We start from the raw sequence: 24822 nt of genomic DNA on the forward strand, positions 1-24822 counted from the left end.
TGTAGACATGTTGAGTTTAAGATGTTTATTGAACATCCAGTTTGAGATATATGAAAGGCAGTCAAAGATGCAAGATTGGAGGTCTGCAGAAAAGATGGCAAGATAGGTAGATTTGAGAATCATCAGCACTGAGATGGTAATTAAATCCATGGGAGCTGATGAGATCTCTAAAGGAAGTAGTATGGAGGGAGAAGAGTGCCCAGGATCAAACCCTGTTAGACACCTATAGTTAGTTGTAGGATGTTATCTGGAGAAGACTGCAAAGGAATGGTCAGATAGGAGAAACAGGAGAGAGGGGCATTCTAAAATCTAATAAGAAAAGATTATCAAGGAGGAGAGCGTGATCATCTGAGAAGTCAAGGAGAATAAAGACTTGAGAAAAAGCCATTGCATTTAGCAATTAAGAGATTGGTAATTTCAGAGAAAATGGTTTTGGTAGAATAAGATTGGAAGCGGCTAGAATGTAAGAAAAAAGTGAGAGTAAGTGGAGACACATATTGTAAAGATGGTCTTTTCTAGAAGTTTAGCTTAGAAGAGAAAGGATGAGAAGTGAAGGTTCTCTCCCCCTCCCTCCCAAGGTTAGGGAGACATGGGCATATTTGTAAGCACTAAGGAATGAGGCCCAGGAAACAGGGAATTATTGAAAATAGGTGATGCAGTGGATAAAGCACCAACCCTGGATTCAGGAGGACCTGAATTCAAATTTGGCTTCAGACACTTGATAGTTACTAGCTGTGTGACCCTGGGCAAGTCACTTAACCCTCATTGCCCCTCCCCCCCCCCAAAAAAAATAGGTGATAAGAGGGAGGAATGACAGAGGAGGAGACAGGAAGGAATGAGATGACTTCAACAAGCAGAGTGGTAAGGAGTAGGGATGCCTTAAGTGAGATGAAGCCAAGGAGAAAGTGGCAAAAAGGCATCTGAGTGATAGTAGATGATGAAAAAGAGAAGAGGGAGCTTAGGGTGAATGGACTACATCTGCCTTAGGTACTTAACTGTGTGACTCCTGTTAAATCACAACCTCTCTGACTTTCGGGTTTTTTTCTATAGAAAATAGATCATAATGACACCTTACCTGTAGGTTGTAGTAAGGATGAAATGAGATAACCCATGTAAAACATTCCAAACGTTCCCTGGTAAATTCAAATTGTTTGAATTTAATTTACAAATTAAGTTGTTTAAATGGTTGCTGTATTCAGGAGATAAAAAGATAAATGACAGTGCCAGGAAAATTAGATTTTATTTTAAATGTTTCTCAGATGAATTTCATTGGACCTACTACTAGAAATATTTCCTGATACTTCCTGGGAGTGTCTTTCCTCAAATTTCCTTGTATGTACTTTATTTTAAATGTATTTATTTTATATGTATTTTTCCCTCATGGAATGTAAGCTCCTTGGGGACAGACACTTTTTGAGGGTTTGGGGTCTGTTTATTTTGAGGGCCTACCACAGTGCCTGACACATAGTAGGCACTTAATAAGTGAGTGTTGATTGATACAAATGAAAAATCCTTTTGTTCACTAGTAATTAGGAGACCTTAGTTCAAGTTCTTCTGCCATTTATTAGCCACCAGTACACCTCTCCATACCTGCCCACCGAATCCCGTAAGATTTAGTTTTTCTTACTGGTAAAAAAACAACGAACAACAACAAACGAGGGTATTTGAGTAGATAAGAGTATCCACAGACCCCAGGTTGTGGATACATCTTGGCATCTGTGAACTTGGATGGAGAAAAAAAAAATTACCTTGTTATTTCAAATATATTTGGTTTTCTTTGTAGTCTTACGTATTTTATTTTACGTATTTAAAAACATTATTCTGAGGGGGGTCAATAGGATTCACCAGACTTCCATGATACAAAAACTTATAACTGATATTCTGTGATAAAGTGAATAATCATGCCAAATCTGATGTTTGGATGGGTTTTCTTAATTACTTTTTTTTTTTTTCCGGGGCAGTGAGGGGTAAGTGACTTGCCCAGGGTCACAAACAGCTAATAAGTGTCAAGTGTCTGAGATCTGATTTAAATTCAGGCCCTCCTGAATCCAGGACCAGTGCTTTATCCACTTCCAGAGAAATAATGATTTTTTGATAGGCTTCACTCTGCCATCAGTACCACTCTCATAATATCCCCGTCTTATGAGAGAATGTATATCTTGTTTCTCTTTTGATTTCCCACCTCTTTTAATTAACTGAAACCTTGAAATAGCTAAAAATTCTCTACTTCCTCCCCCACCTCCCTTCATTTCAGTTAACCAAGATTCTATGCAACAGCACTTTTTTCCTTCAAGAAGAGAGCTTTTGAAACACTTTTTAATATGTCGCAAAATCCCTCCCTTTCCTCTTTTACCTCCCTCTCTCCTCACCCTTTAACCATGATTAATTCCTTCATGCTCTTCCACAAGTCTCCTTCCCATTTCTCTTCCTCGTCTGTTCCTTGAAACCTTATTATTGACTAATACTGTCCAGTAGTTTTGTCTAGTTTGTTGCCTTCCACATAGGTGCTTACTAAATGCTTGTTGGAGTAGAAAGGACCAGAACTACATAGCAGAAATAAAATTTGAGTTAGATAAAAGAGTCCTGAGATGCATCTGGAAGAGCACTCCATTTATCTCTAGGGTCTTTGTATTCTGTAAGATTATTTGCTCACTCCAGGGTCCTCAGTCACCGTTGGTGAAAATGCTGCAGTTAGCAATATTTCTCATTTTAAAATATTTGAGAATAAAGTTAGAAAGTACAAGCTTAATTATTTTCAAGGCATTTTCCTTTTATGGGGAATTTTGCCTTAGATCCCCACCTTCCCTTTGCCCACCCTATAATCCTACATTTCTTGTTTTGAAGGCTGGAAAACTTTTAGGTCAGTTTAAACTGAGAATACCTAATTAATCCCTACATAGCTTAGTAATATATATATATATTTTTATTTTTAAGTATACATGTTCTGCAATATTACATTCCAGTTGTTTCAAAACAGGCTGATGAGATAGTCAAATAGCTTTGTATACTGACAAAAATAACTGGTTCAGGATTCAGTCAGCAGAGAAGTCCTCACTAAAATCTTTTAGTGAAGATGTTGAAGGTGACTTACGTGGAAGAAAAAATCCTGTGCTTTTCATTTTAGGAATATATCTGCCACTGATAAATTTATTAATTAAATCATCCCAGTTGAGTAATCTGTTAGTGAATACCCAGTCACAGATATCCATTCTTCTCCTGCAAATCTCTCACACAAGCCATTTTCTATCAGTTTATAGTATTCTCAAACAAAAAACAAAATTCCACTAAGATAAAACACAGCTACATAGTTCAAATGAAAGTTCTTGAACAGTTTAGATTCATCAAACAGAACAGCAGTCATTTAACTTTTTTTTTTTTTAGCACCCTAGAGCCTAGCTTCTTAAACTGTGAGTAACTGAATGTGGGGGTCACAAAAAATTTGGCAACAGTAAAAGGTTATGCATACCTATTTTATATAACCTACACACCCGGGATTGTGTAAAAATTTCTCAGGCAAAAAGGGGTTGCTAATGTCAAAAGTTTAAGAATCCCTGCCCTAGAATCATTTTCCTAAAACCATTTCTGACCATTCCCTCCAACATTATTCTTTCAACTTTTTCCTACTTTTGGTCTAACACTTGGGAAGACTGGATGCTTCTTTTAAAGTGATCAGTCAAGTCACCACCCTTATTCTTTTGAAAATAGAGTTCTTGACCTTTGCCTTACTTTCTCTTTGGAACCAGGACCTGTTAGGCCTTTGTAAAGGATATTGGAGTAGGACCGCGATAAGAATGAGGTTTTCTATTCTAGTGGAACCAAGGATTTTAGACACTTTAGATTTTTTCCCTAAGAGAAGAGAACAGGCTCATTAGTATGCTCCCCTACTTGGATATTAAGAACTTATTGTAAGGATACCTTTGTACTTTTGGGATGAGATTTGATTTTTAGGGATACTGAAGGTTTTCTTGGTAGAGATGCTGAAATGATTTACCGTTTACTTCTCCCCCATGCCACAAGTGAAGTTCTGAAGAATCAGACATGACTGAAACTACTGAACTACCACCACCAAGGAATGTACTTGTTTTCCCCTGCCCATAGAGGCCGGACCTGTTCTATATAGGAGGGTTTTTTTTACCTTTTTTGTGTGTGTGTCATGGACCTTTGAGACAGTATAGACCCCCTTCTCAGGATAATGATTTTAAAAGCATAACATGTTGTTGTTGTTCAGTCATTTCAGTTGTGTCCTATTCTTGGTAGAGATACTGAAGTGATTTAGTAAGTGCCTGGTAGCACTCTCTCCATTGCACCACCCACCATAAGTAGGTTTGCAAAAGAAAGCTATGAAATACTGTTATTAATTTTTTTATTGAATTCATGGATCTTGGGTTAAGAACCCCTATACTCTGGACACAGTAGTCCTTCTTAAATATTACAGCTTGGCAGAAAAAAGTGGGCAAGTCCAGGGAACGGGAATACTATGTGGTAATGTTCTTAAGTTTTTAAGTGTTTTAGTATGATCATGGAAAGTTTCTATTATGTGGGATTGAACTATGATAGTACATTAACCAAAGTGGATTACTTGCCATTTTGTGTTCATTTTTAGTAGGGAGAAACATTTTAACGTGTTTCTTACATAGCTAACAGCCATAGCAAGCCTATTTCTTAGTTTTATTGAGGGACCCTAGAAATTACCTAGTGTAGCCTTTTGTTTTGCAAATGAGGGAATGAGGACACAAAGATGAACTGCTGTGGTTTGAACCCAAGTTCTTACCTTGCTTTTTCTAATGGACCTTGTTTTTCTCTGATAATGCTACTCTCCTTTTGATTTACAATGTAAATTAACCTAATTTGGTAGTCAGGTCTACTTAAATTATTAGAAATATTGCCGGGTATAAGGGGAAAAGTGCTAGGTTTGTGAGATTACCTGAGATCCTTAATTTAGTTAACTACCTGTATACTCTTGGGCTTGTCACTTAACCTCTAATCCACCATTTCTTCATTTGTAAAATAAAGGAGTTAATCCCCCTCACAGTTTTAAGGAAGGTCTTTTGCAGCCTTAATAAATATGAATTATTAATAAAGGTAATCTTACTAACTTTTAGCTATTATTCATACTGTAGGTTTGTTCTCTTGTTTTGTGAAAGAAACAGAAATCTGTTCTTTTTCCCCTATAGAAAACGGATGTCCTAGAATCCTTCATAGGTTGTTCCCCCAGCTTCTTTCCTGCACCCTCTTCTCCTTTTATACTATCTCCCTTGGCAATCTCTCCTGGTGCCTGGGGGTTAATTATCACATGTATGCCAGCGATTCTTAGATCTACTTGTCTAGTTATAGTCTCTTCCTGACCTCCACTCATTGTTTTTCTCTTTCTTGCTTCCTAACCATATTCTGGGAACCATCCTTCATTCTTCTTTTACTCAGTCCACATACATTTTTAATTGGTTGTCATCTTTTGCCATTTCTACTTTCACAATATTTCTCACATCTTTTCCCTTCTCTTCACTCACACAGCTGCCACCCTGCCCTGACTGGTTCAGGCCCTCCATCATTTCATGTCTACAGTATTGCAATAGCTTTGTGGATGGTTGATCCCCCACTCATCTCTCCATTCTAATGTCTTCCACTCAGATGCCAAAGTGATCTTCCTAAAGTCCCTGGTCTGACTGTCTCTATCTCTGGCTCTTTTTTCCCCCTCTTCTTTACTCCCCCCCCCCCCCCCATTTTCAGTCAATAAACTCTGGTGGCTTCCTGTTGCCTCCAGGATCAAATATGAAATCTTCTGTTTGGCCTTTAAGGGCATTCACAACCTGTCCCCTCCTTATTTTTCCAGTCTGTGATCCCAGCAACACCGGCGTCTCCTCCTGCCCTCCACTCCTGGCTTTTCTACCTTCCTTTGAGGCTTGGTTAGAATCCTGTCTTTTGCAAGAGGCCATTCCCTCTGCTAACGTTTTTCCTTCTGCAATTGTCTCGTTTACACGGTATACATAGTTTTTGGTGGTTGTCTTCATTTTGGCTTCCCCATTAGGGTTTGGACTCTGAGAGCGAAGGCTGTATTTTTGTCTGTCTTGTGTCCTCAGTGCTTAGCACTTGTCCCCTGGTAAGCTCTTATTAAATGTTTGCAGAATTGGCCTTGTGTGTACTTTACATAATGGAACACTTCCGGTGCTGCCCTGATTAATATTGAGACCCCTGGGGTGTGTGGGTTGGACTTGCATTAAGTAATTGGCACTGGACACCTACAACAGGCATTTCTGGTCATTATCTGTTTTCCCCGCAGGCCGCTGAATATGTCCCAGAAAAAGTGAAGAAAGCAGAAAAGAAATTAGAAGAGAATCCATATGACCTTGACGCTTGGAGCATTCTCATTCGAGAGGCACAGGTTTAGTGACACAGGGTTACATTTCCTTCTCTATGGGTCCAATCACACTCTTTGGTTCTGCAGTGAATACTTACATAATCATAACCTTGTAAATGCTATTTATTGGTTTTTAATTTTTAGAATCAACCTATAGACAAAGCACGGAAGACATATGAACGCCTTGTTGCCCAGTTCCCCAGTTCTGGCAGATTCTGGAAACTGTACATTGAAGCAGAGGTTAATATTTTTTTATTTTACTTTACTTATATGACACCCAATAGGAATTGAAGTTTACACAATAGTGATAGCAAATAGCAAATTTAGGAACATAACCACAACTAGGACAAGGAGAATTTAAATGTCTCTTGCCTTTATTTTGTAAAATAGGTATAAAGGAGTAATTAAAATGAATTCTGAAATTTGGGTTTTCACAAGCTGATGATTGTTGCATTATGGAATTGCAACAACATTAAAACAGTTTCAATGGTATTGGAGTGCTTTAGCCTTTTATTTACTTGTCGTGTCAATTTATTGCCTCCTGTGTCATTTATTTAGAACTCATTTTTCTTTTTGTTCCTACTTACAAACTAAATATGAATGGGCTTATGTGAAAATATGGAAATATTAAACTTAGTTTCATAGGATATTTGAGTGTCTCCAATGATGTGTGAAACATTGTTTTGGGGCATAAATGATTTCCAGCTTAAATTTCTGTATAAATGTATGGGTTGCCAAAGTATTGTATGTGTCTTGAGTAAAGATTAATCTTAAAGTGAAATAAATACATTTATTTTGCTGAAGACACAAAATTTACTTGTAGAAATTCCTGAATCTTTATAGTAGACGTAGAAAAGGCTTAAAATTAATTTAATATTAATTGGGACTGAAATCTTATTGTGTGTCAGTTTAAAATGTGAAGTCAGGGCACTAGTTGAAACATTACTTAATTTAGTCATTTGAAATGGATTTTTACAAATGTTTTAAAGTCCAAATTAAGCTCCAAGTTGTTTTAGAACCACCTTTATTTTGGATAGGAACTTCTCAATGTAAATTCTCCACATTTCTAATTACACTGGAACCTTTTTATAACATGACTTCACCATATACTATGACATTTACAACAACATGGGTCTCTCTTGGAGATTTAGTTACCAGAAGTACTGAAAGGACTTCACTGTATATAGCACAGTTTCATCTATGATGTGTTCCACAACCCAGCCTCTAAGCATAGCGTTATAGGGAGGCTCCAGTGTACTAATTTTATCTGTGGTCTGGTGAACTATATCCTTTTTACAAAATTTGGAAGAGATTAGTTTAGAAGAGTGAACATTTTGTGTGTATGTTGCTCTGTGTGTGTGTATGTGTGTGTGACACATACCTTACGCGGCGTATAGTTGCATTTCTTCCTCTGCTTCACATGCTCTGAACAAATCTTTGAGGATACCTCGCTCATTCTCTGGTAACATTCCTTCCCTTTTAAAACTAAACCATCAGATTAGACTACCACCAATACAACAGGTGAGTGAATAGCCCTATCTGAATTGCACATCTTTGCTGCTCTCTGTCAGTCAGTAAAGGAAGGACCCTGGATCATCTGAACCTGATCTGCATTGCAGTGCTGGCTTTACAGAGAAACTAGCTTACATGCACGCTCGTCAGAAATTATGGTATATCACATGTGATGTATTTTCAATAATGGAAATATGGTTATTCTTTGTATTAAAAAAATGCATTTCTGCCACTCATCTAACAGAGAAGTGATGAACTTAAAATGCAGAAAGAGACATACATTTTTAGTCATGGCCAGTGTGGGAATTGGTTTCTGCTGGACTATGCAGCTACATTCCAAGGGCTTTATTTTTCATGTTTGGTTTTTCCCGCCCCCTCAATAACGGAGGAGGTGTAGTAGGAAGAGGAGACAGATTATTAAATAACTTTTCAAAAAGTTCTTAGAAAGATGTTGAGATGATAGCCAAACATTGAAATTGGGAATTGGCAAAAAATATCCCCAATTCATTACTCGGGAAAATACACCAAGGATATTGAGACTAGCCATAAGATGCAAGCCACATTTTAAAGGAAAAAAATGGTTTTTTGAAAATATTTGCAACCAAATTGAATTGTTCAGGGGACTTAAAAAATATGGTTATCATTTCATGATAATGTTTCAGAGCTGGCCATCCTTAACTTTTATTTTTTTAAATAGTTTTATGAAATGTTTGCTAAGATGATTACTAGGTGATATGGGGAAATACAGTTGTGAAGGGTTTTTTTTTTTTTTTTAAACCATAAGACTATAAAGATTGTGCATTTTGTATTTTGTGGCATCATTTGTTTGGCTAGGAGTTAATACAGTAGTTAATTTTCTTATTCTGGAAACATATTTCTGGGATATTTATCTGCTGATAATTGGCTCTCAATTTTTTTCTCAGATTTGATATTTAATTTTTACACTTACATCAGAGTTAACACACTTTCTTTGGTCATCTCAATTAATTTGGCATTGATATTCTTGAATGTTATATATATAACATTTCAACTTCTTAAGGTGATAACATGGTGGCTGGCATAATACATAAGGGAAAATTGCTACGCTATTCTAAATTATTATAAGTCTTGCTTTGTGTACCTGTAAGAAAATGAAATTTCGTTTGCATATATACTGAGGGAAGGCAGATAGTGGCTCTTAATTTCTTTCAGTAGCTCATTCAATAAAGCATTAGTAATGTATTCACCTGATCTTACTATAATGAGTCCAACAAAGTATTGCTGTGGTTTTCCCCAAAAGGGAATATTTGAGTGTTATTCTTTCCCTCCCACCCCTAATAGAGATAAAGGAAGGGAAAATAGATGTCTTGAAATTGTTTATTTAGAAAATGACAAAAACTATTATAAAACATTTTTTCCTTTTTTCCCCAGAGTCAGTGATAAGAATGAGGTAAAAACCAAAGCTTGCATTCCAAAGTTGAAACAGTTAAAATGAAAGCAAATATAGATGATTTTATATAGAAGGAATGAATAGCTCATTAGTTTAAATATTGGCCATTGGAATTAGTATTGTGGGGGTTTTTTTGCGGGGCAATGGGGGTTAAATGACTTGCCCAGGGTCACACAGCTAGTAAGTGTCAAGTGTCTGAGATCGGATTTGAACTCAGGTACTCCTGAATCCAGGGCTGGTGCTTTATCCACTGCGCCACCTAGCTGCCCCTGGAATATTTTTTTACACATAAAATAACAGTAGTTAACCATTTAATGTGTATTAAAAACATGAGCTATAAATTAAATCACTCATTTTACAGAAAACATTTGCTTATAATAGTGAAATGGGTCACTTTTCTTACTATGCAAATTGATCTCTTGTGATTTTTTTAAAATAATTTTTTAGTGAAAAGTCTGCAACAACCAGCTCTTTTTGTGTTTTCCATGCGATATTTTAAAATCTATTTCTCCAAGTTACTTTAGACCACAATTTTGCCTGAAAGTATCTGAACTATGTATATTAGGTCTTTAATTTCAAAAAAGGAATTAAGTATTCCATATATTTTCAGTGCATCATTTTAATAGTTTAAATCATATCTATGTTGAAGTTTTTGATACTTGGCCATTTAACTTATTAGACATGAGTTTGAGAACTCATGTCTAATAAAAATCAGTAATAGAGTCCAGATATTACCGTCACACAATCAAACTATTTTTTATTTTTAAAATTGAGTTAGCAGACCTTTTTACAAAGTCTTATTGAAAGTATAGCTATATTCAAATATTTTAAATAAAAGTAGTTTGTGTTCTAAGAAATGCCATTTCATATATTCCTCTGGGTCACATGGAGTACAACACTGCTGTAATGACCATTGAGAAGAAACAGCTTTTGAATCTTATATTACTTTGAATAGTTAAGAAAATGTTGAAAATCAGTGTCAAAATTTGAACATGACATTTGATGCTTAACACTAGAATTGTAGAATATGAATACACACACGTCATTTTGTTTGCTGTTCTTAATCTATAGTTGATGCAAATTTATGTGTAAGCAATGAAGACAACAGAGAGACTGTTGCAGCATTCCATTACATTAGGTGTAACTCGGGTTTTCTGAGTTTACCAGTTTATGAAGATACTTGTAATTTTTTGCCTGTTGAAGGATGTTTTTCATGGTAGTAATGAAGATAAAAATGCTGCTAATACCAGGATGAATGTTTTGTTTATGCAAGCTGTAACTCCTGAATAAAAATATATAGTGAATTGATTGCTTCTTTTGGAAAATGTTGAATTTTCAAAATTTGTCCCTTATTCTTCAGTTTTATCTATCTTACGTATAATAGATTTTTAAAAATATATACATCTACCATTTAAAAAATAGACTTTCTGCTTGGGAAATCGAAGTGACTTCAGGATGGAGCTGGAGTGGCCTAAGTTCAAATAAACTTCTCCACTGCTAACATTCCTTTTTAATTTTTTTTTTTGAGCTAGCTTTCAATTATACTGTATTAGAGCTTTATTTGTATAAATCTCTCAATGTGACTTTTACAAGTAGCCAACACTATATGATGCTTGCCCTTCTGTATACCTCCATACTGCATATATCATGTAGAAAATAGGTTTTTTTTCTGTTTTATTCTTAGCCTAAAGCTTTAAAAACATCTGTACTTTTCCCTAATGGACTTGCTCTTTTTCTGTTTGTAATAAATGTTGGTCCATGTCTGTGTGATTATTACAGATTTTATCATAGAAATCAACTGTGCTTTTTTTGTTTGTATGATACGCTTTTTTGAAAATTAGTTTCATACCAATGTATGAATGTAGGAGTGTATAACTTTGAATGGAAATGGGAGTGTGGAATATTCTTGCAAACACACATTTCGTACTAGCAGAGTGGATCAAATGTATGAAGGCAATCAACTCAAACAGTTGAATAACTTAGTATTTAGGAAAGGAATATCTGTTAAGAGAACACCTAGTATGGATAGATGTTAGTCCTTTGAACATCTTTTAGTTTTTATTAAAGTGCTTTTCCTTTTCCATGTTTCTTCCCTTCATTTGTAGCACAGGTCCTATGTATTTCCATTTCTACAAACAGGAAGTATGTCCTCTTGGTAATTATTCTTCATTTAACACTTCTCAACCTTATTGTGGAAAGTCATTGTGTAAACCAGAGGAAACTGTTGCCTCAGACATTTCTTTTAAACAAGTAATTAATTTTCTCACAATAAAATCTTATATTTTCTGTTTCTTCATATATCTTAGTAGAAGCACAAAAGCCATTTTTCCTTTGAAATTTAGCCTAATGCATTTGGGAGGTACAGGCTTTTCCAACAAATTAATGTTATTCTCAGTTACAAATCACTGTACCATACACTTATTTTTATTTCTCAGTCATTTTCTTTAAGTAAAAACAGTTCATTGACAGACACTGAAAGAAATGTACATTTCCTACCTTTTTAAACATATGAACAAGTTTTGTTTAGTCACCATATAGCACAGTACATTCACACCTAGCAATATGAAGGTGCATCTTCAGCCACGTAGTAGCAGAAAGTACCAGGATTTGAGACATGATGTTATATAAGGGATAACGTGTCCAACCAAAACTTCAGGGCAAGGTAGACTTAATATTTTATTTCGATTCATTGATTATTATGAAGATGTTATTGAATGGAAATAAACTTTTACATGTTGCATAAATACTGGGCAATTTACTTTCTTGCTGCTTTCAGTTTATATGTTATTATGTATATGGTTATTTTTATTTTAATACATTGACTACCCTTCCCCAGCAAGTATTTGTCACTGTAGTTAGCCTTCCACCTATTGCCTCCATTCATTGCAACATCTATGAATGAACAGAACAAATATTTTTATCAATTTTGACAAAAATATCAACAGCAATAATGGGTGCATATTATTATTTAGATGGCTGGTTTTTTTTTTGCAAATTATACCTTGCCCATGAACAAATATTTCTGTCCATTTGAGAACTATTTTGGCCATCTCTTTTTAAGTCATAAAAATGAAATTCGGAAAGCTAAAATTTCTCAAAAGTGCTTTGTAATGGATTAGTAGTTTTCTTTGGGGGATTTAAATCAGTATTAACTGGACTTTGCCTTTCTACATGTAATGACTAAGCTTTTGCTCAAGCTTTAATAGAAAGAAACATGAAATTAGAATCAGAGACATGGGTTTTAAATCTCAGCTCTGTTTTCTAGGAGCAAATCACTTTGACCACTCTGCCTTTTTTTTCCTTTATAAAATGAAGGGACTGGAATAGATGATTTCTAAAGTCCCTTTTAGCTCTAAATCCTGTGATTTATGAACTTGTCTAAACTCAGCCTGCAACTATACACACATGTACCAGATTTCAGAAGTGTACTGTTAGTAAGAATAGCTTTTTAAACAGCTTATATTCCATGTACCTACTAGATTAGAAACGGCTATGTAGGTGATTTAGTGTGCAGTCCTAATTTATGCATTTGTACAGATTGCTTTTTTCAAATTAGTAGAGCACTTAGAGAATTTCATCAGAATTATAATTTTCCCCATGCACAATTTATTTGGAAATTCAGTAAACACATTAGCATGAGTTTGAATGGATTATAGATCACAGAACTTGATAGAAGACACCTTAGAAAATAGCTTGTCCAACTTAACACATAAGAAACACCCTCTACAGTCTCTAACTTTGCCTAGTTGGATGAAGGTAGTCCTGTGTTAATTAGCTCATTTTAAAACATTCTATGGGTAAGTTAATCACCATTTTCTATCAGGAGAAAAAAATTTGTTCTCCCAAAATTCAATTAAATGCAGAATCAAAGAAGTTAATTTCCTTTGGAGCCAAAGGAATTGTTTCCAAAGCTCATTGCTTTCCATTTGCATATGTGCTTTATCTTTTTGAAAGCACTTTTAAATATATATTTTTTAATCCTGTGGCTGACCAAGTAAAACCATAGGAGTTGTGGTACCTTATTTATCTGTTACCTCATATATGTAGTTTGAGTTTAACAATTGGGGAGACTCTTTCCACACAAGCCATTTGATAGGGAAACCAGGTTTTTTCTGTTGTTTTTTTTTTAATTCACAGCATGAGTGCACTTTCACAACATTAATATGTTAAGTACTTATTGTGTAGAACATTATTATGATAAAATTATTTTTCTTCTCTGCTCCTCTTCTAACTCCCTAGTCATTAACCAATAAATTACAAAGCCAGGATTCGATGGTAAGGCTTCCGTATTCTAGTTTGGTCTTCCCACCTGAACTGTTTTTTAAAAGGTAGGATCATTTTCAAAAACATGTTTGTGAGTATTACTGTGTACCCAGCAGCACTGCTCTAAGTGTGGTTCATTTTGTAGTTTTTACTGCACAGTTGGGGTTACCCAAAGACTTGGTGTTTTCTGGCCTGGTTTTTAGGTTCCATGGTCATTAAGACTGTGAGAGACCCTGCTATTTTGTGATCTGAGGCATACCTCTAAGAATCTATGAAATAATACCCATTTCAACTCTGAGAAGCAAATAAACCCATGTAAGACTTGGATCTCAAATTACCGAGTGATAGGAGCTGTAGAATACAGTCCTACTTGTTTTAAAGGATAATTGCAAGAACCTATCATAGAATTTTTGATGAGGTACATGCACTCTGTAGCTAAACTACTTTTAGAGCTCTGTGTCCTCAGGACTGGATTTTTCTGCACTGTAGCTTATTCTGCTTTAAATATATGAGATTATAGTAAATGTACTTTTATGAAGTACAAATGACTTAAGACCTTTTTTTGCTTTGTGTTCAATAAACATTCTCTTTTCGGGAGAGTATGCTATTAACACAAATGTGATCATATTTTTAATATAGAATTTTTAGAGTGGATTGCTATTTTAAAGATCACATTATGGGTGTTCTTAAAGCCTGATTTTATTATATAATTTATTGTTTTACAATCAGCCAAGTCAAAAATGATTATGGATACATTTAAATAAAATTAAGGAGACATTAAAATAGCCATTTTTCATAACATTCCAAGTTGGTCATGGATCTTAGTGTTATAAAGGACATTCTAATTTCATAGAAGTAACTTTAGGGTCACCATTTTTAGAGACCATTTTATGATCTTTGTGGGTTTTGCTTTATCCAGCAAATGGGCCAGCTGCCTAAAAGTTAATGCTGCTTAAGGACTGGAGAATCTAAAAATAAGTTGTATCAAATAGTTTTATCTATTTCATATTGTGAAATAGTAAATGGAGACATGGTTTTCTGATTCATTAGGATATAGTTTTCTGAGACCTGTGATTTCATTGGTATTAGTGACTTCCAGAATGGGAACTGCTTCTACCCATGCATATTCACATTTCTTCTATAAGTTTTGAAGTCTTAGAATTAACTTAGGACACCAAGAATGTACTAATGGACGTTCGTGCAAGTTAGTGTATTTTAGAGGTTGGTTGGGTTTGCATCCAAATCTTCATTGTTCCCAGGCTGGCTCTGAATCCGATAGCCTGTGCTCGCTTCTTTAAAATACTTCTCATATACACACACACACATGGATGCACAGAGGTACATGTACATGTATAAAACCACATGCATCATGCTATACCTACTAAAACCATAAGGATGATGTACTTGGTGTTTGCTACATGGGTGTCCTTTTAGTAGTACTAGTTATAAACCCCATTTGGACTAAATTTCAAATCATAGAGGTTGTCATTAGTAATTTTAGTAACACCTTTTACTAATCACTAATGTCAGCAATCTCTTAGGTCGATGTTTTAATACATATTAGTAATATAACAGCCTGTACGGATAGGAGTAGTAATAGTTGCCATTCGTGTTGCTCACTAGGCTTACCAAGAAAGAAAAGACTTATTAATCGTTGACACGCAAGTCGGGTCTTACGGAATATTGTAAAGATGAATGAGCAGGGCAGTGTGATCTAATGGGGAGTAAAAAGAACCTCGGTCCAGAATGAAGCTCTGTTACTATGCGTCTGATGTTAAATTGTTTTAACTTGGTTATCACTCCTTCATCTGTAAAGTGAAGTACTTAGATAAAGGGACCATTTATCTAAACTCTTAAGTCTATGATCCAATGAAATGGACTTTGTTTTTATAGGAAATACCTAAAGTTTTATTGGAAAAAATGACATGAAGTAGTTTGTCGTGTTGATTTTCTTAAAATTGAATTTTTCTAAACTTGGTATTTATGGGATCTTTGAAAACAAAGATTTTACTTTTTCTTCAACTTATTTAACCTCTGGGGCTTCAGTTTCCTCATCAGTAAAATGATGATATAACTTATACTGTCTGCCTTTTGTTAGGAAAGGATATTGTAAATATTAAAACACTAGGTATATTGAAAGGTTATGCAATCATTTATGTTTAAAAGGCTTTGGTCATTTCTGTATCTCAGCAATGCATTGAACAAAACTTTTCCACTCTAGTTAAAGCCCTTGCCAAGTGACTTAGAATATAAATGTAATTTTGGAATCTTTCCTAGCATAAATGCTAAGCAATGTTTCTATAAAATTAATCCTAAAATAGTCATGTTTGAGAATGAGTTACTACCTATCTTAACACAAACTATTGTGGTTAATAAAATGTAAGCTCCTTGAGGGCAGGGACTGTTTTGTCTTTGTAACTTCAGCACGTTTCTTGGCACTTAATAGGTACTTAATAAATCTTGTTCAATTAATAATAGCATCATAAAATGTTTATTGCTTTCTTGGCCTTGAGTAAATTTATGCTGTCTTGACATGGCTTAAACACTGATGTTGTAGAAAACATTTTGATGAACTTTGAAGGGTTTCTTTAAATTCAGGGAAGTAGTTGAAATTCACTAATAAGGGAGACAGTATGATAAAGTTGAAGGTAAATGGAATATCAAGCAATTGTGTGACTGGGCATACTACATATGTTCTATGATTTCCTCATATTAAAATTGGAATGGGTGGGATTCTTGATAATATAAAGTACCATTCACCTCTGGAGTCTGAACTAAAGCCTTTTCTAATCCATTTCTGCCTAAACCTATTTTATAAAATTTATAGTTTTTGATACCACTATAGTTCAGGAGCCCCTATCATTCTCAGTGGCTCTACTGTAGTAGTTGCCTGCCTGGTTTCCCTGTCTTCAGTCTTCTCCCTCTCCAGCCCATCCTTTACACAGCTGTCAAATTACTAATCATGGGTCTGGATATATCACTTCTGCTTTTACAAGTTCAATGGACTATGTAAAGGAAAGAATAAAGTATAAAGGTTGGTTACCACCTTGCTTCCAGCCTTCCTTTCTAGCCTTACTCACAGAAACTGTTGACATATACAATATCGGATCTAAACGGGACTAGCAGTAGTTGGTCTGTCTCACTACACTCTCCATGTATTTGTGCGGATGGGCCTCTTTTACCCTCAGTGAAGTCCTTTTCATGCACCAGCTCGGGTGAATTATCCTATGTTTTGTTTCCTGTTTTACTTAGTTGAAAGTGAACACTCTAAATCCTCAAATTTTATACCACTTTTAGAGATCTCTCCTTTACCCTTAATCTATACTACTTTGTCATTCATGTTTTATCTTCTACTAGTAAATAAGGACTTTAAGGAAAAACAGTTTTTCATTTTTGTATTCCCCATATCTAGTGCTTTGTACTTGTTAGGTCCTTAATATTTGTAGAATTAAATGCCTCAAGCTTTCAGGAATATCCTTTAAGAAGGAAAAAGAGTGGCTTTGGATGTGGCCTCCAGAGATGATATTCAGTTTTACTATATATATATTTTTTTCATTTTTAGGTATATAGTAAAATTTTTATTTTTAAAATTTAATATGCTTTTACAATTTTGTGGTAGAGAATACCTAGAGTCATATACTTTTTCCTACAGGTTGTTTGAAAATCAGAGTAGTTCCTTGTTCAAGATTATTTGTGGAACACTGATCTCTGCTTCACTCTTTTAAGAATTTATAGGGATGGTAAATATTACTGTGATGGTAACAGGAATTGAGAATAGTTTAAGTTTCAAAGATTGAGTGACCACATTTTTATAATAATAAGTCTAAGAAGTTCTTCCAGATATTTTGTTTTAAACTCTAGGCAACAGAAACACAACAGTGACCCAAGGGAGGTTATCAGTCTTAGAGGAATTGATTTTTCTTCCTCCAAATTGTATAGCTTGATTTGTGATAAACTTTAACATTAGCAACCCTTGTTCTTCCAAAGATAGGCTTGAAAATTTTGGCTGAGTTTAGAGAATAATTATAAGTTAATAATAATCTAGCTACTAGTGACTAATAGCAACATTTAAAAAAAAACTAATCACTGAACATGTTTATGAATCTGCAGATTAGAGCAACCATAAAAGATGCTTAGGTTAGTTTACAAGGATAACTTTCACCTTAGTTTTTCAGCTTTTTGTTTTGTTTTGTTTTGGTTTTTTGCAGGGCAATGAGGGTTAAATGACTTGCTCAGGGTCACACAGCTAGTGTCAAGTGTCTGAGGTCAGATTTGAACTCAGGTCCTCCTGCATCCAGGGCTGGTACTTTATCCACTGTGCCACCTAGCTGCCCCAGTTTTTCTGCTTTTAAAGATCTCTTAATTGTTTTCTGTAAAATGAAGATAATAGTTCCTACCTCACAGGGTTGTTGTGAGGGTCAGATGAAATAATGTATGTAAAGAATTTTATAAACCTGAAACTTGCTATATACTAGCTATTAGTATTTTTCTGTTCTCCATGCACGTTTCATACAATTTAGAGCTATCCAGTCTACCAGAGTTTGAGTGGAGTTTGAAATTACATTTCCTCAGAAAAATTCTTTGCTTCGATGGGGTAAGTATTAATCATCTAAAGGCAGCAAAGAAATTTGTAAGAATATACTTTTGGCCTAAAATATTGTAGTTGTTTCAACTGGATAGCAGCATATTAGATGACTTTTAATAATGTTTTGGAAGTTAGGATTTTCATTTCAAAGTGGAGTTATATTCTTGAACTTAAAGCAAGGCAAATATTTAGGATTTAGTTATTTTATTCCATCAGTCCTGGATTAGAATTTAGGGGGAAAAAAGTCTAAATGTCTCCTGTTAATTTCTAGTATTCCTATTTTTTCTTTTTAAAGAAAAATAGGTGCTTAAAATGGGGGGGGGGACACACTTAGATTTTTCTCTTTAGGTTACAGCCTGGTGGTGGTGGTCATTGAACTGGGGCCCAGAACTGGGAGGCAAAAGACTTCCCCAGCACTTTCAGTAACTACCTATTTGACTTGAGGTTTCTACTTCATTTAAGCCTTCTACAAAATGAACATTTAAACTACTCACCACAGAATTTTTAGAGTTGGAAAGGAACCTCAGAAGCCATTTAATACAACCTGGATGTAAATGCCTTTTTTTACATCCCTAAGAGGTCATCCAGACTTTCCTCAAAGACCTCTAAATGAGGAAGATTTTCCTACTTCCCAAGACAATTCATTTTTACTTTGGGATCGCTCTAATGGTCAAGATTTTCTTTTTACATCAAGCTAGAATCTGCCTTTCTGCAATTTCTTACTTATTGCTTCCAGTTCTACCATCTAGGGCCAAACATAACAAGTTTAATACTTAGAAGTACTTCAAGACATCTAGCATGTTTCCCCTAAGTTTTTTTCATACTAAAATATTCCCATTGTCATCTATTGATCCATTGGTACACTCTCAAGGCATCTCACCACCCTGTCCACCTTCCTGTGGATGTCCTCTAGCCTGCCTTTGCAGTAAATATGGTGCCCAGACCAGATCAGAATTCTCCATGTGTGCACATACCTGGGCTTCTATCAACTCCCATGTTCCGGGTGTTAATGATGCCCTCTGATGCAAACTAAGATTGCATTAACCATTTTGGAGACCAATTGATCCATTAAAATTACCAGATATTTTAGATATGAATTTGGCCTTCTATCTAGTTCCGGCCAGCTCCAGTGTTTTATGGTTGACTTCAAATATTCTTTTTGAGAAAGTTGTATATTCACAATGAAGTTTTGAAAAATAATGGCATTGGAATTATGAAAAATATCTGTTAAGAGATATTGTAGTTGTCCACTAATATATTCTTTTAAAAGTGCAGTGTGAAGTCACCATCAGTACTACCCTATTACTTAAAACCTCATTGCCATATTGGCTTGCATATTCTGTTACAAGAGATCTTTGGCCCTAAAACCAATTGTTTTAATCATGTTACTACCTATGGGGAAGAATTCGTTTTTCCATAACCCAATTTTCTTTTCTGGTAATTAGCAAAATTATTTAGCTTAGGTTAGACAAAATACAAACATAGTTTGATACATTTGGGATGATTAAGGATCTTTGCTTGGATTGTAAAGGTAGTGATTTCTTGAAATATTGAATGGATGAGGAACAGAAAACTACTCCTAATGGGAAGTTTCTTAAGTCTGTAATTTCAGCTCTAGGGAATAATTTGAGGGTTTTAGAAATCAGCTTTCATAATTAAGCTAGTCACTGACACTGTCGCCCTTTAAAGAGACAAAGTCGTTCCTTTGGGACTGAGAGAAGAGGAGTTTTTATGTAGGCTTTGCTCCCTGCTAGTGGTGTGATTTTGGACAAGTGACTTCAAACTTTCAGTTTCTTCATCTGTAAAATGGCAGTAACAATGCTTGTCCCACTGGTAGACTGACGATCAATTCGAAAGTGTTTTTAAAGTACTTTAAAATTTTAAGTTGTTAGATTATCATGGTAGGTGCTAAAGTAGCACTTTATCCTGGGTATTAAAAATAAATCAGGCAGCACTCCATAATATGACCTATTCTGGTAGTGAAATTGTCTCTATTTTTTAAAATCCTTTAGATACCTTTTGTTATATCACCTTTAGGAATATAGCCAGCTTATTCCCCTACCCAGTGGTCTATTGCCTTTTAAAAAAGAACCAATGTATTAATAGAGTCTATGTGTACACACACATAAGATGTTCCACACTCTCAGGCTCCCACCTATGGGAAGAAGGGAGGGAGTTAACATTTTTCTCACTTTATCTTGCCAGACTTGTTGACTGCCAATTCATAATTATACCCAAGCAACCATCTGATAGTCCCAACACCAGCTGGGTGTTCTGATAGTTTTTTTATGTGAAGAAAATTATTAATAACTGCATTTGAAGTTTTGCCATTGAATTCTATGGGTAAAATAATGACATCTTCCATTTTCTCTTAGGAAACTTAAACAATCTTCATGTGTTACTTAGAATTTTTTTTTTTTGCTCCACTATGTGAAGCTTGTCATAAGGTAGCATTGTTTAAAGAAAGTGTACATTACACATTCTACATCCTGGAAGATCCCAATTGAAAATATCTCATGTATTTTCAGAGAAAAATTTTGCCTTTTACCCTTTTTAAATTTCATTTTTTAAATCATGAATTTGATTAACAAATAAAACTAACAGCCCTTCTTAGTCTGTAATGCTTTTTACTTTTTATGATAGCTATGAGGTGAATTCGGTGTCATGCCAAAGTATTTTTGAGATACTGCTTTAAGAAAATTGATATTTAAAGGAGGATATGGGCAATTTCCCCCGGTTTTTCTGTTCTGAATATACCTTGAGAACAGTGGCCTTTGTTTTTTAATAAAAACTTGCAACAATGACTTTCATCTTTTTTGGATAACCAATGTCCTTTTTCCCAAAATTTATTGTGAAAATGTTTTTGAAATGCAACAACAAATTTTTTTACATTGAAGACACATCAAAAGAGATCCATGGGGGCAGCTAGATGGTGCAGTGGATAGGCACTAGCCCTGGATTCAGGAGGACCTGAGTTCAAATCCGGCCTCAGACACTTAACACTTACTAGCTGTGTGACCCTGGGCAAGTCACTTAACCCCAATTGCCTCACACACACACACACAAAAATACATAATAAATAAATAAATGTTTCAATTGAATAACTAGGCAATATTTTTTTTAAAAAGAGAGATCCGTAGTTTACAATCAGTGTGAGATTTCTTAAATGACAGAAATCCCCAAACAATGGGTTTTAAGAGTCCCTGTTTTTTGTCTATTTTTGGTTGATAAGATCTTTTCTAAGTGTCTCTACCTTAACAAAAGGTACGAACATACTTGATTTAACCACAAATTTTACTTCAGCAGAATCAAAAGGCTTCTGCAGAGGGGTTCCTTATCTCTGTTTTACAGATAGAGGAACAGGTCCAAATAGCTCATGGAATCATCCTTCTTAGTAGCAAAGTGGGTGCTTCTGACTTCTAGTCCCAGCACTGCTTCTGTCTCTTATTTTTTGTAATTGGCTTCTGGATCTTTGGATTTGCTGTTAGCACAGAGGGAAAAATACTAATTTAAGAATTCCCTTTTGGGGGCACAAAGGAGAATGGAAATGAGGTGGTGGGTTTGCATTTTATAGAAAACAATACATTGATTTATGTAACTTTATTAATTCTGGTAAATTCGCACAGAGAAGTTGGCAAATCTGTATCTAAGAAAGTTAACATTATTAGGTAAAATACCTTGTTGACCAAGTTATCTACGTTAAATCTCCAAGAACTAAGTTTTTAGTTTGGAATAGTCTAGAGCTGTCAATTACCTTTTGGAATATTTCTTAGCCTTTCATTTTGGTAGTGTTAGATTAGAAGGAGGGTATAAATAGGGAGCAAGTCTGCACTTGTGATTTCCTTAGTTGTGGAAATTCCCTGCACTGATTCAGATCAGGAACTTGGCTGTAGCTTGCAGTCTTAGGGTAAGTGACATGATGATGGGTCACACAACTGATCCCAGATTCAAAGTCTGGTTCTTCATATACATGATGCTACATCTCAGAATTCTTATGTAGATATATTTAGATCCATGAATTTTTCTATAATATTACAGTTTGTGGCCCTAAGATCACAGAGGGTTTTTAAAAATTCATAAGAAACCTGAAGCAAGTATAAAGAATAAATTGCCAGTACAAAATGTATTTAAGCTCTAAAATATTTTAGATAGCTAAAAGTTCTCTAACCAATCAGAAGTATTTTCTTTTTTTCTTTTTTTTTTAATTTATTTTTTTAGTGAGGCAATGGGGGTTAAGTGACTTGCCCAGGGTCACACAGCTAGTAAGTGTTAAGTGTCTGAGGCCAGAATTGAACTCAGGTCCTCCTGACTCCAGGGCCAGTGCTCTATCCACTGCACCACCTAGCTGCCCCCAGAAGTATTTTCATAGCATTAGGTGGGGAAAGAGGGTAGGCAGAATTGTCTGTCAGCACTAGTGAATTATACTTGGTCAAGTTGGCTCCTTTTGACTTATATTGTTCAAGAGGGTTAGACTAAGCCAAGAATCTCCTCTGGGTATACACAGCACTCGAAGATTAATGAAAGATGTCTATCTTCTCTCATGAATCCAGAGCAGGTTACTTAGGGAAAATAAATAAAAACACTGAAATTGCCTTATATTTCTAAACTAGCTTTGTTACATAGGGAGATAATGACAATTTTTCTATTTGAGAACAGAGTTTTATTGGGGGGGGTGTGCATAACATTTATATTTCTTATCTGCATCACCAAAAAATGAAATCACTTTGCAGTGTTTGGTTTGGGCCATATATTATGAGAGTCATGAACCAAAGCAAGGAAGTCTGTCCTGCTTTCTACCCTAAAAGTAGACATTTTCTTTAGTGATTCACTTAGTAGAGAATCTACAGTGTAGATAATTGGTAATTCACCATGAAGTTTAAAGATAATTTGAACTAACAGTCTTAAGAATCAATGTTTCTGAAAGTTGACATGTTATCTACAATGGTGGTTGTTAGCTTTACTCTCCACTAAAGTTCAACTCTAATGTGAATTTGTCATGGCTTGGGGATGATCCTTGGTTCTTAAATGCTATATGAGGAGAGTTAAGGCTCTACCAGCATGGAAAGACTTAGAGTATAGGACCTTGAGCAAGTAGTTGTTTGACAAATAGCCCATTCACACGAAGGGTGATGATTGATTTGTTTTTTTGGCTATGGCAGCTTATGAAGCCATCAGCCAAAAGGTGGAGATGTAATTCATTTTGATGAAAGCACAGAGATCTTATGTATTTAAGTTACTTTGAGTGTAATTGACCTCCTAGTACTTGTGCCATTCACAAGTTAGTAGCAAAACCAGAAGGTGACATTGAAACTATTGAGCATTCCATTTCCAGCCTCCATTCATTTGCAATGGACTGCCTTTTGTGTCTGACTGTATTTTCTTCTTACCTCTGCTCCTTAGAATCCTTAACTTCACTTAGGCACTACCTTCTAAGGAAGTCTTTCTCCAGCTCCCACCCACAACATTCCTTGTTCCTTTTGTCTCCTCAGATTACTTGGTATTACTGTATAGCTGAATATGCCCAGTATAATGTAAGCAGGAGGGCAAAGGACTAGTTTGTCCTTGTTAACTCCAGCAGCCACACAGTGACTCGAGGAGATATTTAATAGATGTTGTCTGAGTTGGGTAGTCTGTATTTTGCCAGATATATGAAATCTTCAATATAATTATTACCTATTAAGTCCATGATTGTGTATAAGGCCCTGTGATCGTGAAGATAAGATGGAAAAGCTGCTCCTGCCTGCAAAAACTTAGAAAATTCTGGGGAATATCATGTATAAAACATGAGAAATGTACAAAATAATTTGAGGGAAAGGAAACTCAACGGGGGGGGGGGGGGGGCTTTAATTAGGCTTCTGACAAGAGACTGAGCTTTCACACCTGAGTTGTCTTGAAACTCCGAGGCTTCATCTTCAGATTGATGAAGAGGGACAGTGTTCCCAACATGGAGGGAGGGGCAGGAAATGGGGAGGAATTCTGAAATTCTATGCAGACATGGAATTTGGGGTTTAGCTAAATAGGCTCGTTTTGCTGGAATGTAGATTGCCTGAGGAGGAATAAACCTTCAGTCTGGAAAGGTAGGTGAGAGTCAGCTTGTGTAGGGCCTTAGGAGCTAGGCTAAGGAACCTGAATTTTATCCTAGAGGCGTAAGGACGCCAGTGAAAACTGGAGGATGGTAATGACAACCAGATGTGCTTTTAGGAAGATGATTTTGTCAGCTGTGTAGAGGATGGTTTGGAGAGGGAGTGAAATGAGAGCAAGGTCATCTAAGAAATGACTACTCTGATAGAAGTGAGTCATGATGAGACCCTTAACTAGGGTGGTAGCTATGTGAGTGGAGAAGGGTCCAGATGAGGAAGGTGTTGAGGTGAAATGGATGAGACTTAGTATCCGATTGCGGATGTGCAGAGGAAGGGAAAAGTCAAAGAGGACGCCCTCTGAGATTTTTAACTTGGGTGTTTGGAGTTGTTGAAGTTGCTGATTCCCTCAACAGAAAGAGGAATATTTGGAGGAGTGTCAGCACAGGAAGAAGGATTATGAGTTCTGTTTTGGACACGTTGAGCTTGACATGGCTACAGAATATCCAAGTAGAGAAGTCTAGCAGGCAGCTGATTAGATAGGACTGCACCTCAGATGTGGAAGCCATCAGATTGAATCTCTAGGGGTTGATCAGAATAC

At 35.6% G+C, this 24822-nt stretch overlaps 1 protein-coding gene across 1 annotated transcript in view; it reads left to right on the forward strand.

Moving 5' to 3' along the window:
• Window positions 1-24822, forward strand: part of CSTF3 (cleavage stimulation factor subunit 3) — a 78716-nt gene that overhangs the window by 11574 nt on the left and 42320 nt on the right. Inside the window, exons 2-3 of the mRNA XM_043971690.1 lie at window positions 6278-6379; window positions 6500-6595. Of these exons, the coding sequence (XP_043827625.1) occupies window positions 6278-6379; window positions 6500-6595 (198 nt within the window). The remainder of the gene's footprint in view (window positions 1-6277; window positions 6380-6499; window positions 6596-24822) is intronic.

The sequence above is a fragment of the Dromiciops gliroides genome, chromosome 6 (genome assembly GCF_019393635.1).
Source record: "Dromiciops gliroides isolate mDroGli1 chromosome 6, mDroGli1.pri, whole genome shotgun sequence".
In the NCBI taxonomy this organism is placed as follows: domain Eukaryota; kingdom Metazoa; phylum Chordata; class Mammalia; order Microbiotheria; family Microbiotheriidae; genus Dromiciops; species Dromiciops gliroides.